Genomic DNA, 13,933 nt, shown 5'->3' on the forward strand with positions numbered 1-13,933 from the left:
ACCCGCATCCCGCGGGTCCCCGGGGGACATCCCGGCCGCACCCCCCGCCCGGACACAGCACCGGAGCCGCCCCGCGTGGGCCGCCCCCACCCGTGACTCAGGGAGGGCAGGGAGAGGCAGGGGCGGGAGGACGAGGAGGAGGAGGAGGAGGAAAAGGAGGAGGAAGAGGAGGAGGAGGAGGAGGAAGAGGAGGAGGAAGGCACCACCCCCGTCCCGCCCCGCCTCTCAGTGTCCGTCCGTCCGTCCCCGCCGCCCGTTCGCAGGGGCGGAGTGATGGGATGGTGATGAGGGGGTCCCACCTCGTAGGGCCCCGATACCCTTCCCGGTGCCCCAGCGGACCCCCCGAGCCCCTGCCGTGACACCCCCGGGCTGCTGGGGCACAGCTGAGCGCCCCCCATCCCTCTGCCAGTTCCCTGCCAGGGATCGGGGCCCCGGGTAGCGCAACAGCCCCACACCCCTCGCTGCACGGAAACCAGGAGGGGCTCCCCCAGCAGCACCCCGACACCCTCCTGACCCCGACCTCGACCCCCACCCCAAGACCCTGCCTGACCCCCGCGGGCGTGTGGGGCACAGCTGAACTCCCCCCTTCCCTTCTGCCAGCCCCCCACCAGTGCAGCGAACTGGGGACCCCCCTGGCAGCCCAGCACGCCCATTTTTCTCCTGGCAAGGGTGTGGGGTGGAAATCGGGGGGTCACCCACCCCAGCCCCCTGCGGTGCTCCGGCCAGAGGGGTTGTCACGAGCATGTCGGGTCTCCGCAGCCCTCAGTGGGGAGGGGTCTGGCTGTCCCCAGCCCGGGGGGGACGCAGGGACACGCTGTTCCTGTGGGACAGCGCCCAGGGCCCCCCCGAGGGGAACCCGACCCCGCCGGGGGCCGAGGGGGGGCCGGGATGTATAAATGCCGCTCCCGGCTGCGCTGCCGGGCAGGTGCCGGCGGGCACCCACCGAGAGCCACGCGGGCACCCCACCACCCACGGCCCCCCCCAGGACCCTGACCCACTTATTCCCCCCGCGGCGTGGCCCGAAAGCCGACCCGGCTCCGTTTCGGGGGTCGGTTACAGCGGCCGGGCGGGCGCGGCTCGGGTGTCGCGGCTCGGGGGGCCTCGGCACCTCCCGGCGCGGGCAGAGCCAGCCCGGCATGAAAAAGTCATGAGCAACCAAAGCTGGGGCTGTGTGCGGGAACAATAACCGGGCCCCGCGCTGACACCGGAGCCGCGGGGCCGGGGGGATGGCGGCGGGAGCCGGCACGGCATCGCCGCGGCACGGCCAGACCCCGGCACGGCCAGACCCCGGCTCGGGGGGTCGGGGCTCTTCGGGGGGCCCGGCGGTGATGGAGCCCGTCCCCGCCTGTCCCCAGGTGTCCCCAGCGGAGCATGGCCGAGGCCGGGGGTCCCAGTGGCAGCGCCTGCCCCGGCTGGGGGTCCCAGCAGGATTGGGGTTGGAGTGGGAACTGTCCCTTCACCGCTGTCCCCTCCTGCCCCACACGCCCCCATCTCTCCTGTCCCCCGCCAAGGGGCCGAGCTCTCATCTCTGTCATGAGTTCAGGCGGCCTCAGCCGAGGAGCCCACGCCCAAGGAGTTGGCTCTGGGGGCTTGGGGTCGTCCGTGACCCCGATCCCCAGCTGCAGGAGGGATTTGGGGCCACAGGACAGATGGAGGCCAAGGGCCCCAAAGCAGGATAAAAGGTTTACACTAATCAAAATGCCTGGCTAATTGGAAAAGGCGCTTAGGGGCTGGCCGGGAGGCGGCGCGGCTGGAGGTGACCCGCTGCTGAATCAGAGGGGCCGGTAACCTTAACCCGCCGGGATCGGAACGGATACGCCGGCCCGGATCGGGTTCCCACCCAAGTTTTCCACCCGCGGCTCCGCCACAGCAGGACGGGGCCGCGGCGAGGGACGGTGGCGTGGCCGGGGGCTGCCGCGGTGCCCCCTCGCCCGGGCGCCCCCGGTGCCCATCGCAACCCGGCGGGGCTCTAGTCCCACCCGCGGTTAATCGAACGGGTCGCAGCCCCCCGGGCCCCCGTCCCGCTCCCTGGGTCCGGGGCAGCGCAGCCGCCCCTGCCGCGGGCGCTCCGTCCGGCCCCGCCGCGACGCCCGGGCTCGGCAGCGCCGGGGAGCCCCCGCCGGCCCCCGGGGGCCGCCCCGCCTCGGCGGAAGATGCCAACGAATGGGATCCACCAGGTGCTGAAGATCCAGTTCGGGTTGATCAACTGCGAGAGCCGGTACCTGACGGCGGAGAGCTTCGGCTACAAGGTGAACGCCTCGGCGCCCAGCCTCAAGCGCAAGCAGATCTGGACGCTGGAGCAGGATGAAGCCGACAGCTCCATCGTCTTCCTCAAGAGCCACCTGGGCCGGTACCTGGGCGCCGACAAGGACGGGAAGGTGCGCTGCGAGGCGGAGCAGCCGGGCCGGGACGAAGGCTTCAGCATCATCACGCAGTCGGACGGGCGCTGGGCGCTGCAGTCGGCCCCGCACCGGCGCTTCTTCGGGGGCCGCGAGGACCGGCTGTCCTGCTTCGCCCCCAGCGTGACCGAGGGCGAGCTCTGGACCGTGCACCTGGCCATGCACCCCCAGGCCAACCTGCTGAGCGTCAGCCGCCGCCGCTACGCCCACCTGAGCGCCCACGAGGACGAGATCGCCACCGACAGCAACCTGCCCTGGGGGGTGGACGCGCTCATCACCCTCTGCTTCCAGGACAAGAAGTACAGCCTGCGCACGGCCGACGAGCGCTACCTGCGCTGCGATGGCACCCTGGTGCCCGAGCCCGGCGCTGGCACCGGCTACACCCTCGAGTTCAAGGCCGGCAAGTTGGCGTTCAAAGACTGCGACGGGAAATACCTGGCGCCCACCGGGCCCACCGGCACCCTCAAATCCGGCCGCAGCTCCAAGCCGGGCAAAGATGAACTCTTTGACCTGGAGGAGAGTCACCCCCAGGTGGTGTTCACGGCAGCCAATGGCAGATACGTCTCCATCCGGCAGGGTAAGAGCTCTCCACACCCCCCGCCCGCTCCCTGCCCACCCAGGGACCCCCCACACCCACAGCTCCGTGGGAGCACCCCTGGAACCCCCACCCCGGGGCAGACCCCACAGTAGCAACCCCACAGCGCTGTGCCTGCCTGGGGGGGATCCAACAGTCATCCTGGGGACATGGGGGACCCCAACCTGGCTGCTGGAGAGAGACACGGGGGTCCTGTCTGCCTGGGGGGGCTGAGGTCGGTGAGGATGGAGTGGGAGCAGCTGTGGGGTGGGCAGGGCTGGGGGGGAAGGCGTGGGTACGTGTGTACACACATGTGTGCATGTGCAGGGCTCTGTGGGCGTGCACAGGGCTGTGTTGTGAACACGTGCAAGGCTGTGGGTGTGCACAGGTGTGTACGTGCACACGCACACACACAGGTGTGCCATGCTCTGTGTGTGCACAGGTCCACACGCGTGCCTGTGCACAGCACGCATGATGCCCTGTGTGCGCACACGTGTGTAGAGCCAGCGGGCGTGCCCACAGGTGAGCAGAACCCCTTGTTCGAGACCCAAAGGACCCCACTCGCCCACAGGTGCCCCCCAGGGACAGTGCCACCCCTGTGCCAAGCAGCTTAGTGCCCGGTGACGAGGGGGACCAGCTATAAATAGGGGTTTGTGACCAGATGGACACGGTGGTGACAAGCTGATTAACCAGCCCAATTAGCACAATTGTTCGCAGGAGGATTTGGGGGAAGGGGGAGGGCGGCCGTGGGGCAGCAGAGGTGATGGTTGGAGTGGGACAATGGCTGGAATGGGATTGGTCCTGATGGCCAGAGCAGGATCACTGCCAATGGCCACAGCGGGATCAGTGAGCACGGACAGAGCGGTTTTGGTGACAGTGGCCAACAGAGTGGAACCGATACCCATGGCTGGAATGGGACGGGGACAATGGGCTGGACTGGAACTGATGGCCCGAGTAGGACTGGTGACAATGGCTGTAGTTGGATCAGTGCCTGTGGCTGGATTGGGGTTGTTGACAATGGCCAGAGTGGGGTCACTCAGGATGACTGGAGTAGGATTAGTGCCAAAGTGGGATCAGTGACCATGGCCAGACTGAGGCTGCTGCTCAGTGCCAGGGCAGGACCGGTGCTGGCAGAGAGGGACCAGTGCCGGCTGCTGGACCAGGAGTGGCGCTGATGGCTGGAGCGTGACCAGTGCTCATGTCCAGTGCAGGACCAGCACCAACATCCACTCTCCCCCCAGGCGTGAATGTTTCGGCAAACCAGGATGAGGAGCTGAACCACGAAACCTTCCAGCTGCAGATCGACCGCGACACCAACAAGTGCAGCCTCCACACCAACACCGGCAGCTACTGGACCCTGGTGGCCCATGGGGGCATCCAGGCCGTGGCCACCGAAATGTGAGTGAGGCTGCAGCGTGGGCTGGAGAGATGGTTTGGGGGGACACAGGCACCCCCAATTCACGGTGTGTCTCTGTCACCAGCGCTGCCAACACCATGTTTGACATCGAGTGGCGCGGGCGGCGCGTGGCCCTGCGCGCCAGCAACGGCCGCTACGTCTGCACCAAGAGGAACGGGCAGCTGGCGGCCGTCAGCGACACCGTGGGTGAGTGCTGGGGGGGGACAGGGAGGCCGGGGGGCGCCCCGGGGTGCTGAGGGCCACGTGCTGTGCAGGGGAGGACGAGGAGTTCACTCTGAAGCTGATCAACCGCCCGATGCTGGTGCTGCGGGGCGAGCACGGCTTCGTCTGCTACCACCGGGGCTCCAACCTGCTCGACTCCAACCGCTCGGTCTACGACGTCTTCCACATCAGCTTCAGCGACGGCGCCTACCAGATCCAAGGTGGGCGGGGTGGGCTATGGGGTGGGGTGGCTTGGGGGGTCCGTCCAGTCTGCACTGACCCCCCCCGGGGCTCCCTGCAGGCCAGGGGGGCAAGTACTGGTACGTGGCGAGCAGCGGGTCGGTGTGCAGCGACGGGGACCTGTCTGAGGATTTCTTCTTCGAGTTCCGAGAGCGGGGCCGCGTGGCCATCAAAGGGAAGAACGGGCGGTACCTGCGCGGGGACCCCGCGGGGACCCTGCGTGCCGACAGCGAGTCCGTGCTGCGGGCCACGCTCTGGGAGTACTGAGCCCCGGGGCACCCCCCGCCTGTCCCTGGCAGCTCTGCCCCCACCCCGCGACTCATGGCATTAAAGTCACCTGGATCACACCGGGGCAGCGTCGCCTTCCTCCTTCCCATCGAGATGCAGCTCTGTTTTCCTCCCAGGAGCGCCCAAACCTCATGGAAAGGGTGATCCGGGGGCCAGTGGGATGCAGGGAACCCCAGGGGTGCACATGGGATGGGGGGGGTCAGCAAAGCAAAGCCACTGCAGGAGCCCGAGGGGGTTGCTCCTCTGCCAGGCTGGGGGAGCAGAGGGGTGGCAGTGCGAGACCCCCCACCCCGAGAGCTGCCAGGACCCTCGGGGAGGATGGAAAGGAACAGAGCCAGGCACGGGGTGAGCAACAGGATCGTTTTCATGGCAGACGACAGAGTTACAGACAGTGGAGAGGTGCGGGGGGGGCTGGGGCCGGACCACGCCGCACCAGCATGGAGATACGAGATCATTTATAGAAACAACGGGGGAGCGGAGGCCCCCTCCCCTGCCCAGCAGAAAACGGGGCTCCCCCGGGCACAGCACCCTGTTTGTCCTGATCCTGAAGGCGGCTCGGGGGGGGCTCAGCCCACGGCCGGCCCGGCTCGGCACGGCCACTACACTACCACGGATCCACAAGACAGCGCAGCCCCGGGGGGCTGCCCCGGCCTGGCCGGGCTGGGGGGCGGCGGGGCAGGGCTGGGCCAGCCCAGGAGCCCCCGCTCCGCCACCGGAGCCCCGAGACCCCCCCGGTGCTGCCGACAACACGACCACGAAACACGCACAGACACACCCCCCGCCCAGACCGCCGCCGGCCCAGCTCCTGCTCGGTTGGGGTGGGGTGGGGTGGGGGGCTCTCCCGTGGGCCCCCACCCCGGCCGGCGGGGTTTGGGGCGGGCTGGCCGCCCCCCGCTCACAGCAGGACCAGGCTGGGGTTCCGCAGCTGCCGGTAGATGTTCAGGAGCTTCTCGGCCGTGGCAGAGCCCTCAGCCCCCTCCTCACGCGGGGGTGGCTGGTCCCGGAGGGTCTGCGCCTCCTTCAGCAGCATCTGCGGGAGGGGGCGGGGGGTGAGGGACAGGCTGGTGGTGGGGTCCCCTCGGGGAGGGGATGGGGGGCTCACCTCGTGGTTGGCCTGGATCTGACGCAGGTACTGCATGCGGAGGTCGGGGGGTCCCGAGCCCTGCGCCGCCTGCTCCAGCACCAGCGCCTGTGCGAGGGAGGCAGGGAGGGAGGGAGGGTGCTGGGGAGCTGCAACACCCACCCTCAGGGACCCCAACCCCAGGAGCCCCAGCCCCAAGGACCCCCAGCTCTGGGAGTCCCAGCCTCAGGAGCCACAGCTCCAGCAGCCCTCAGCTGTGGGGAGCCCCAACCTTGGAAATTCCCAGTCTCAGGGAGTCTGAGACCTGGGGAGCCCCAGCCTCAGGGCAGCCCAAGCCCTCAACCTGGGACCCCCAGGTCTGGGGACCCCCAGCCCCAGTGGTGCTGGTCTGTCACACCACACTGCCACAGAAACGCTCCCCACTATACCCCAGGCTCCATTCCAGGGGGTTTGGGGCCACTTTGGGGTGCCCCTGCCCCAGGGAGTACCTGTATGCGCCGGATGACGGCGTGGTGTGTCCTGCACATGTGGGCCAGGGACGGGCTCTCCATCAGGATCTCCACAGCCTGGATGGGACCTGCAGGGCTCAGGTCATTCATGGCCACCTGGACAGCGAGAGCAGTGTCACTGCCACCCTCGATGGCAGTGGGGGGTCAGAACCCCTTCCCACAGGCACCAGGTTCCCCAGAAGGCTCCAGACACCCCCAGTCCCTCCCACTCCTCCCAGGAGCAGCTGCCTCCAGCCCGGTGCTACCAGGTGAGCCCTGGCAGAATTAACACTGTCACTCATCACCCTGGGGACATCTGAGCTCTCAGGTGCAAATCCACCTGTGCCAGGTACCCGGGGGCCCCTCAGGTGGGGTCAGGCAGGACAGCTGGGCAGAAATCCCTGTTTTCCCTGTGCCTTTAGAGGGGAATTTTGCATGGGGTGGATTTACAAACCAAATCCAAGTGCATTTTCTAGAACCAAAGAAATGGGAACCTGTGGAGAGGGAGGGAAATGACCACAGCCTTTGAGAAGCCCAGGACTGGGAGAATGGACTGGGAATGCCGCCTGTCCAGCCCAGAGGAGAGGGTCAGAATGGCGTGGCCATGCACCCGCTTGTCTCCCTGGCTCCAGGAAGGAGCTGGCTTTGTGGGACAGGGAGCTTCCCCGCAGGCTGACCCATTCCTTGGCTCAGGGCTAACCCATTCCTTGCCTCTCGGACGAGCAGCTGGACGTGGCCACCGTCGGGTGCCATGCCACACACCGATGCCACCTCCGTGCTGCTCAGCGCCTCGGCCCCGGGGTTCTCAGCCAGCAGCCAGCGCAGGGTGGCACAGCAAAGTGGGACATCTGGGGACCAAAGGACAGAGCAGAGATGTGACACTGCTGACAGCGTGTGCCCGAGGCAGCCCCTGAGGAGGCAGGGGTAGCACAGGCTGGACCCCCCCCACGCTGGGACATGCTGAGCTCAGTCGTGCCACTGCCACATGTGCCAAGGCTGTGGTGGGGGCAGTGGGGTCAAACAGCCCTCCTCGCCCAAGAGAGGGGCTGTGACAGTGCCACCCTTGCCCCAGGAACCTCTCTGTCACTCCTGGGATCCTCCTCTGCAGGGACCCACCTGTTTCCGAGGTTTTGAGAGCGTTTTTCAGCAGCTCTGAGGACACCCGGATGGATGCTGCCGAGGTGGGCAGGTTCTCCTCTGCCGGGGTTTTCCCCTCCTCGGGTTCAGTCTGTTCCCGGGACACTTTGAGGAAGGTCTCCACAGGGTCTGAGGGGGCAGGGGGGGCGTTGGGCCCGGGGGGGCTGCTCCCGAAACGGAGGCACTGGAGCATGTCAATGGTGCATTGGCTGAGGGGCAGGCAGATCCCCTCTCTGTCCGGGGACAGCAGGGGCGAGTCGTCGGGCAGGAAGTCATCCAGGTCCTCGGAGGAGTCGGAGCCGCTGCCCAAAATATCCCGTAAACTGTAGTAGAGGGCACAGGAGATGGTCAGAGGCAGGTCCAGCTTGGTGTCCGCAGCGGGGCCGAGGGGCAGCGTCAGCTCCCGCTTGTTCCCAGGGAGCAGCTGGTCAATGGGGAAGGTGAAGGTGGTGGCCGAATCCATGGATTCCTCCTCTAAGGCACAGGGGCTGGCCAGGAGCTGGACACAGAGGGTCCAGCCCTCCTCCAGGCTGTACTCGCTGCAGTTTTCCAGCAAGCAGGAGATGGTGACGGTGTCCTGGAGCAGGAGGCAGCTCCAGTTGGCAGTGACGGTGCAGGCGATGGGCTTGTGGCCCTCCTGGCTGGAGAGCAGCGCTGCGCTCACGTTCATCACCTGGTTCAGGCTGGCCAGGGCTCGATTCCTCTGGTCCACGGCCTTCTTCAGGAAGGACACTCTGCAAGGACAATGTGACAGGGATGAAACAACAGGAGGGACGCCAGGATGGCGCTGTGCTGCCAAGCTGAGCTGCTCCTGGTATGATCCCTCCACAGGAAACCCCCAGCTTCTCTGCCATGGCAGCCACAGATCCATGTTCCCATCAGAGCTGACCCTCTGGACAGCCACACTTCAGGAATCCCCCTGTGGATGGAGGTGGGGGCTCGCTCACAGCCCCTCCCCACACACAGCCAGCCATGGAGGATGGAGGCATGTGCCTGCCCTGCCTGTTACTGCCGGCTTGGCACGCGTGGCAGGCGCCTGGCACCCTGCCTGTGCCACCTTCTGCTGCCATGGCTGCCGCTGCCAGCCCGCCCACAGCGCTGGGGGTGGCTGTGCCATGGGAGGGGGCTGCCCTCAAACACTGGTTTTATATTATCGAGGTTGGGGGGCCTTCCCAGCCAGGAAAGGTAAATGCTGGAGCAGTTTTCCAAGAGAAAAGCTTGAGGAGAGATGGGGGTGTTCAGCCTGGAGAAAAAAAGGCTCCAGAGAGACATTAGGGTCCCTTCCAGGGCCTAAAGGGGCTCCAAGGGAGCTGGAGAGGTACTTTGGACAAGGGCCTGGAGTGAAAGATAAAGAGGAACGGCTTCCCACTGCCAGAAAGCAGGATTAGTAGGGATATTGGGAAAGAATTTTTCCCTGGGAGGGTGGTGAGGCCCTGGCACAGGGTGCCCAGAGAAGCTATGGATGTCCCTGGATCCCTAGAAGTGTTCCAGGCCAGGTTGGATGGGGCTTAAATCAACCTGGGATAGTGGAAGCTGTGCCTGCCCATGGGGGTCTCTCTTATCCAAACCACTCTGTGATTCCATAAATAATTACTGGCAAGGACCTGTACAACCCCCAGCTTTGGTGCCACCTTTACCTCTCTGAAGTGTCCCCTATTCCCGACAGCAGCTCCTTGATCCTCCGGCCGATCTCAGCAGGGGTCAGCTCCACGTCTGGCTCCTCAGGGCTGCAGAGGCCACAGGACACGAGGCGGCCCTTGGCCGACAGGGCCAGGAGCTCCGACTCCCCTGCAGGCACAGACAGGGTGGGTCAGGGGCCAGGAAGGGAGCAGGGACTTCCTGCATGGCTGAGGTTGGGGGGACAGGGAGCGATGGCACTGCCTCCCCAAGGCAGTGGGATATGATGGAGACAGACATGGATCACCACAGCACACCCCACTCATGCACAGACCCCTGAGAGGGGACACCACCCTGTGCCTGCCACTCCCCAGCCAAGGCCAGCAGCACCCAGCTGTCACACAGGGGACCTGCTGGTGGCTCTGTGGGAAGCCAGTCCAGAGGCCCATTGGACACCCCCTTTTTGGAGGGAGCCCACAGCTGACCACTTCCTGCTATGCCAAGTTGAGGGACTGGGAACGGGCAGGGAAGAGCAGGAATCACAACGGACAGGACCAACTTACAAAACCAAGGGGAGCCAACAAGGATGAAAGACGGAGCCCCACCCAACCCACACGGAGCTGCAGAGAGAGGAGAGGCAGGATCCCACTCCGCTGCCCCCAGTACCTTCCGAGGCCCGAGAGGACAAGGAAAGAGCCACGACGCTACAGATACTCAGGCTGGCCGGGGACAGCACGGGGGGCAGCACGCCGGCGCCGCTCTCCGTGTCCTCGGGGTCCGAGGAGTCGCCCGCCCAGTCCAGGTCGACGGCGGAGATGTCCGAGTGGGTGCTGTAGTACATGCGGGAGCCGCTGCCGCAGGCCGCGCACAGGATGGGTCCCCGCAGGTAATATTCCCTGAGCTCCGGCACCGTGGCCTCCTCCCGCTGATCCGCCTTCACGGCCACCATCTTCCCGTAGTGGCCCACGGCCACCACGCAGTCACAGCCGGGCTCGCCCGCGGGCGGCTCGCCGTCCTCGTCGTCGTCGGCCGCGCGGCGCTCGGTGCGCAGCGCCCCGATGAACACGATGGGCTCCTCCAGGTGGTGCAGGATCTTCACGGGCGGCGCCGGCGTGGACACGTCGCGGCAGCCGTCGGTGGCGGGCGAGGAGCTGAGGGCTTTGAGGGGCACGGAGCAGAGCTGCCCGTCCGGGAAGCCGCACAGGATCATGGGCGACTCCAGCATGGCCACGTCGATGCCAAAGAGGAGGCTGAAGAGGGGCTCCTCCAGCACGAAGCCCCCCGAGCACCAGAGCCCCTGGGTGCCGGGCGCGGCCGCGCAGCACAGCACGGGCAGGAAGCAGGAGGGCGGCGCGTCCCCCGGCTCCCCGGGCGGGCTCCCGGGGCAGAATTCCACCTGGCTGACCTGCCGGTACGGGGGCCCGTCCTGCTCCGGGCGCGGCAGCTCGTGCAGCCGCATCCACCACTTGCCCTCGTCCTGGGCCAGCGTGATGACGAAGGTGCTGAGCAGGGTGAACATGCTCAGGCTGGCGTCGGGGAAGATGCAGGCGTCCGCTTCCACCGGGAAGACGCCGGAAGGGCCGTTGCTTTCTTGGCCGTCGCCGTCCGTCTGCTCCATTAACCTTTGGGAAAACAGGGAAGAGCTCTGAGCCAAGCCGTGGGGAGAAGCCAGCGTGTCCCTTGGCCGCCTCTCTGCCTGGCCCTGGGAAGTGAACTCCTGCAGGAGAGCTTTTAGCATGGCAGAGTTGGATCCACAGCCTCACGTTTCCCATGGCAGACAGGGCAATCCCGGGAGCCCAGGGATGGGGTCACCCCTACTCACCTGCTCTGCTGCTCCAGGGACACGCAGTAGATCCCGCTGTGGGCACACAGGATGTAGAGCTGCCGGGGCTGGGGCAGCAGCTCCACGTGCCACACCTGGTCGGGGCAGCGGAACACAGCCTGGCAGGGGGGACACAAGCAAATGTCACCTCCCACGCAGCCGCAGGGGTGGCAGGGACAAGGTGGCTCCCTGCAGAGGGGATCTGAAGCGATTTCCAGGGACAAATGGATCCCTGGGCAGCACCCAGCTGGGTGTTCCCGGGCGGGGGGTGGGACAGGGGCTGAGGCAGCCTGTCGTTCCCGCTCCCTGAGGGGAAGGAAAACAGGGAGCAGGGTACGTGCTCTACTTTGCTGAGCGGGAGCATAGTGTGGGAGGCAGATCCCGCTCTTACAGCGGTGGATTTCTTAGAAATGATAATCAGAACAAATTAACAAAGCAGCAGCATGTCAGTCAGGGCGCTGTGACAGCAGGGACAGCAGCCAGGCTTGGGGGGAGAGGGGAGAGAAGCCCTTGTGCTGGGGGAGACGAGCCTGTGGAGTCTGATCCAACGTGTGTCCCACAGGATTGGGAAAGGGGCCAGCTGGCAACACCCCCAAACCCCAACAAAGCCCAAAGCAAAGGGTGCTGCTTGTAGGGCTTGTTTGTTGGATGCTGACGGAGGGAATCCAGGGATGGGCAGTGGGGACATGTCTAGGGGGTGTCCCCATGGGATGGGGGACACCGTGAACCCCCACCCCGCCAAGCTCCTCACCTTGAGCACTTTGCCCTCCTGGTCGTACACATAGACGAACTCGGTGCCGTTGGAGAGGTAGATCTCGTTCTCGTGGCACAGCACCCGCGGCTTGCCCGCCACCAGCCCCCCCACCGGGCAGCAGAATCCGGCCAGGTAATCCACCCTGTGCCCCACCTGTGCCATGGTGCTGGCCTGGGGATGTGGGGAGGGGGCACTGAGGGTGTGAGGGGCTGAGCCGGGACCCCTGAGCGGTGGCAGCGTGTGGTGACACAGCCCTGCAGACCCCTGCGCCCCACAGCCCCTTCCCCCCCAGATGAGACCCTCAGACCCAGCCCCACAAGCAGCCCCCTCCCAAGCATCAACCTCAGCTCCTCCACAGCCCCCAGACCCCCCCACACCACAAGCCTTGTACCCCAGACCCTCCAGACCCACGCCCGACCCCCCACACCACAGGCCTTGTACCCCAAACTCTCCAGACCCACCCCAGAACCCCCCCACACCTCAGACCTTGTACCCCAGACCCTCCAGACCCACCCCCGACCCTCCACACCTGAGACCTTGTACCCCAGAACCACCCCCGACCCCCCACACCTCAGACCTTGTACCCCAGACCCACCCCCGACCCCCCACACCTCAGACCTTGTACCCCAGACCCACCCCAGACCCCCCATACCACAGACCTTGTACCCCAAACCCTCCAGACCCACCCCCAGCCCCCCACACCTCAGACCTTGTACCCCAGAACCACCCCAGAACCCCCCCACACCTCAGACCTTGTATCCCAAACCCTCCAGACCCACCCCAGAACCCCCCCACACCTCAGACCTTGTATCCCAAACCCTCCAGACCCACCCCCGACCCCCCACACCTCAGACCTTGTACCCCAGAACCACCCCCGACCCCCCACACCTCAGACCTTGTACCCCAGACCCTCCAGACCCACCCCCGGCCCCCCACACCTCAGACCTTGTACCTCAGACCTTGTACCCCAGACCCTGTCCCACAGCCCCCCCCACACTGAGACCCCCAGCCCCCCCCAGGTCCAGCTGCACCGGCAGCCCCCGCCCCAGCCCCGCCCCCGGCCCCCCCCCAAGCCCCCGGCCCCGTCCCCCCATCCCGCCCCCCCGTCCCTCCCGGAGGGGCCGCGGGTACCGGGCGGGGGGCGCGGGCGGCTCCGCTTTACGGCTGCGCGGCGGCCGCCGCAATGGGCGGGGGGGAGTTTACGACAGGCCGTAAAGCGGCGCGGGCGGGGGGCGGCTCCCGGGGTCGGTACCGGCACGGGAGGAGCCCCCGCCCCGCGAGTGACCCCCCCATCCCGGCACGGGGAGAAAGGAGCGAGGCGTGCTGGCGGCAGCGGCTTTATTGATAGAAAGAGGGGCCGGGTGCGACCACCGAGGGGGGCAGAGACCCCCCGAGCTGACCCTGACCCACGAGGATGGACCCCCAAAAGTCTGGCTGAGACCCCCAAGTGATAACCCTGAGCCCCCCGGTTTGAGACCCCCAAGTGGTAACCCTGAGCCCCCCGGTTGAGACCCCCAAGTGATGGCCCTGAGTCTCTCGGCTTGAAACCCCCAAGTGATGGCCCTGAGTCTCCCGGTATGAGACCCCCAAGTGATAACCCTGAGACCCCCAAGTGATGTCCCTATGTCCCCCAGCCTGAGCCTCTTCAGGTCTTTCCGCAGCCCGGCAAAGTGATGCCTCTTTGGCCCGCAGCCTGAGCGCCCCAAGCCATGTGCGTGCCCCCATGCTGAGCCCCCCAAGCCATGCCCGTGACCCCCGCCTGGCTGAGCCCCCCAGGCCATGCCTGTACCCCCAGGCTGAGCCCCCCAGGCCATGCCCGTGCCCCCAGGCTGAGCCCCCCAAGCCATGCCCGTGACCCCAGGCTGAGCCCCCGAGGCCATGCCCATGCCCCCAGGCTGAGCCCCCCAAGCCATGC

General features: G+C 66.7%; 2 protein-coding genes across 3 annotated transcripts; one reads left to right on the forward strand and one right to left on the reverse strand.

Annotated features, from left to right (window-relative positions):
- The first annotated feature begins 1,996 nt into the window (after positions 1–1,996).
- FSCN2 (fascin actin-bundling protein 2, retinal) lies at positions 1,997–5,289 on the forward strand. Of its 2 annotated transcripts, XM_021534209.4 has the most exons (5): positions 2,045–2,976; positions 4,215–4,371; positions 4,455–4,576; positions 4,645–4,812; positions 4,893–5,236. In XM_021534209.4, exons 1-5 carry the CDS (start codon positions 2,154–2,156, stop codon positions 5,096–5,098), a joined length of 1,476 nt encoding a protein of 491 aa, XP_021389884.1. In that variant the 5' UTR covers positions 2,045–2,153; the 3' UTR covers positions 5,099–5,236. The 2 variants fall into 2 exon arrangements, with proteins under 2 accessions (XP_085412750.1, XP_021389884.1); XM_085556624.1 differs by having other exon boundaries at positions 1,997–2,976; positions 4,645–5,289.
- Positions 5,290–5,873: 584 nt separating this feature from the next.
- FAAP100 (FA core complex associated protein 100) lies at positions 5,874–13,207 on the reverse strand. The gene is made up of 10 exons (XM_077787406.2): positions 13,150–13,207; positions 12,016–12,189; positions 11,265–11,383; positions 10,109–11,064; positions 9,463–9,613; positions 7,805–8,559; positions 7,400–7,536; positions 6,689–6,805; positions 6,222–6,308; positions 5,874–6,149 (listed from the first exon to the last, which is right to left on the reverse strand). The coding sequence occupies exons 2-10, from the start codon at positions 12,178–12,180 to the stop codon at positions 6,015–6,017; spliced, it is 2,622 nt and encodes an 873-aa protein (XP_077643532.2). The 5' UTR covers positions 12,181–12,189; positions 13,150–13,207; the 3' UTR covers positions 5,874–6,014.
- Positions 13,208–13,933: the final 726 nt, after the last annotated feature.

Source organism: Lonchura striata, chromosome 18 (genome assembly GCF_050655825.1).
Source record: "Lonchura striata isolate lonStrDom1 chromosome 18, ASM5065582v1, whole genome shotgun sequence".
Classification (NCBI taxonomy): Eukaryota; Metazoa; Chordata; class Aves; order Passeriformes; family Estrildidae; genus Lonchura; species Lonchura striata.

Bases quoted from the DNA above. Each gene is read 5' to 3' on its own strand.
- FSCN2 (XM_085556624.1), top strand. From the start codon at position 2,154: ATGCCAACGAATGGGATCCACCAGGTGCTGAAGATCCAGTTCGGGTTG. The intron at 4,372-4,454 runs GTGAGTGAGGCT...CTCTGTCACCAG, and splicing joins CAGGCCGTGGCCACCGAAAT to CGCTGCCAACACCATGTTTG. The intron at 4,577-4,644 runs GTGAGTGCTGGG...CGTGCTGTGCAG, and splicing joins GGCCGTCAGCGACACCGTGG to GGGAGGACGAGGAGTTCACT.
- FAAP100 (XM_077787406.2), bottom strand. From the start codon at position 12,180: ATGGCACAGGTGGGGCACAGGGTGGATTACCTGGCCGGATTCTGCTGC. The intron at 11,065-11,264 runs GTGAGTAGGGGT...GTTTTCCCAAAG, and splicing joins TCCCTGGAGCAGCAGAGCAG to GTTAATGGAGCAGACGGACG. The intron at 6,309-6,688 runs GTACTCCCTGGG...TCCCTCGCACAG, and splicing joins CCGTCATCCGGCGCATACAG to GCGCTGGTGCTGGAGCAGGC.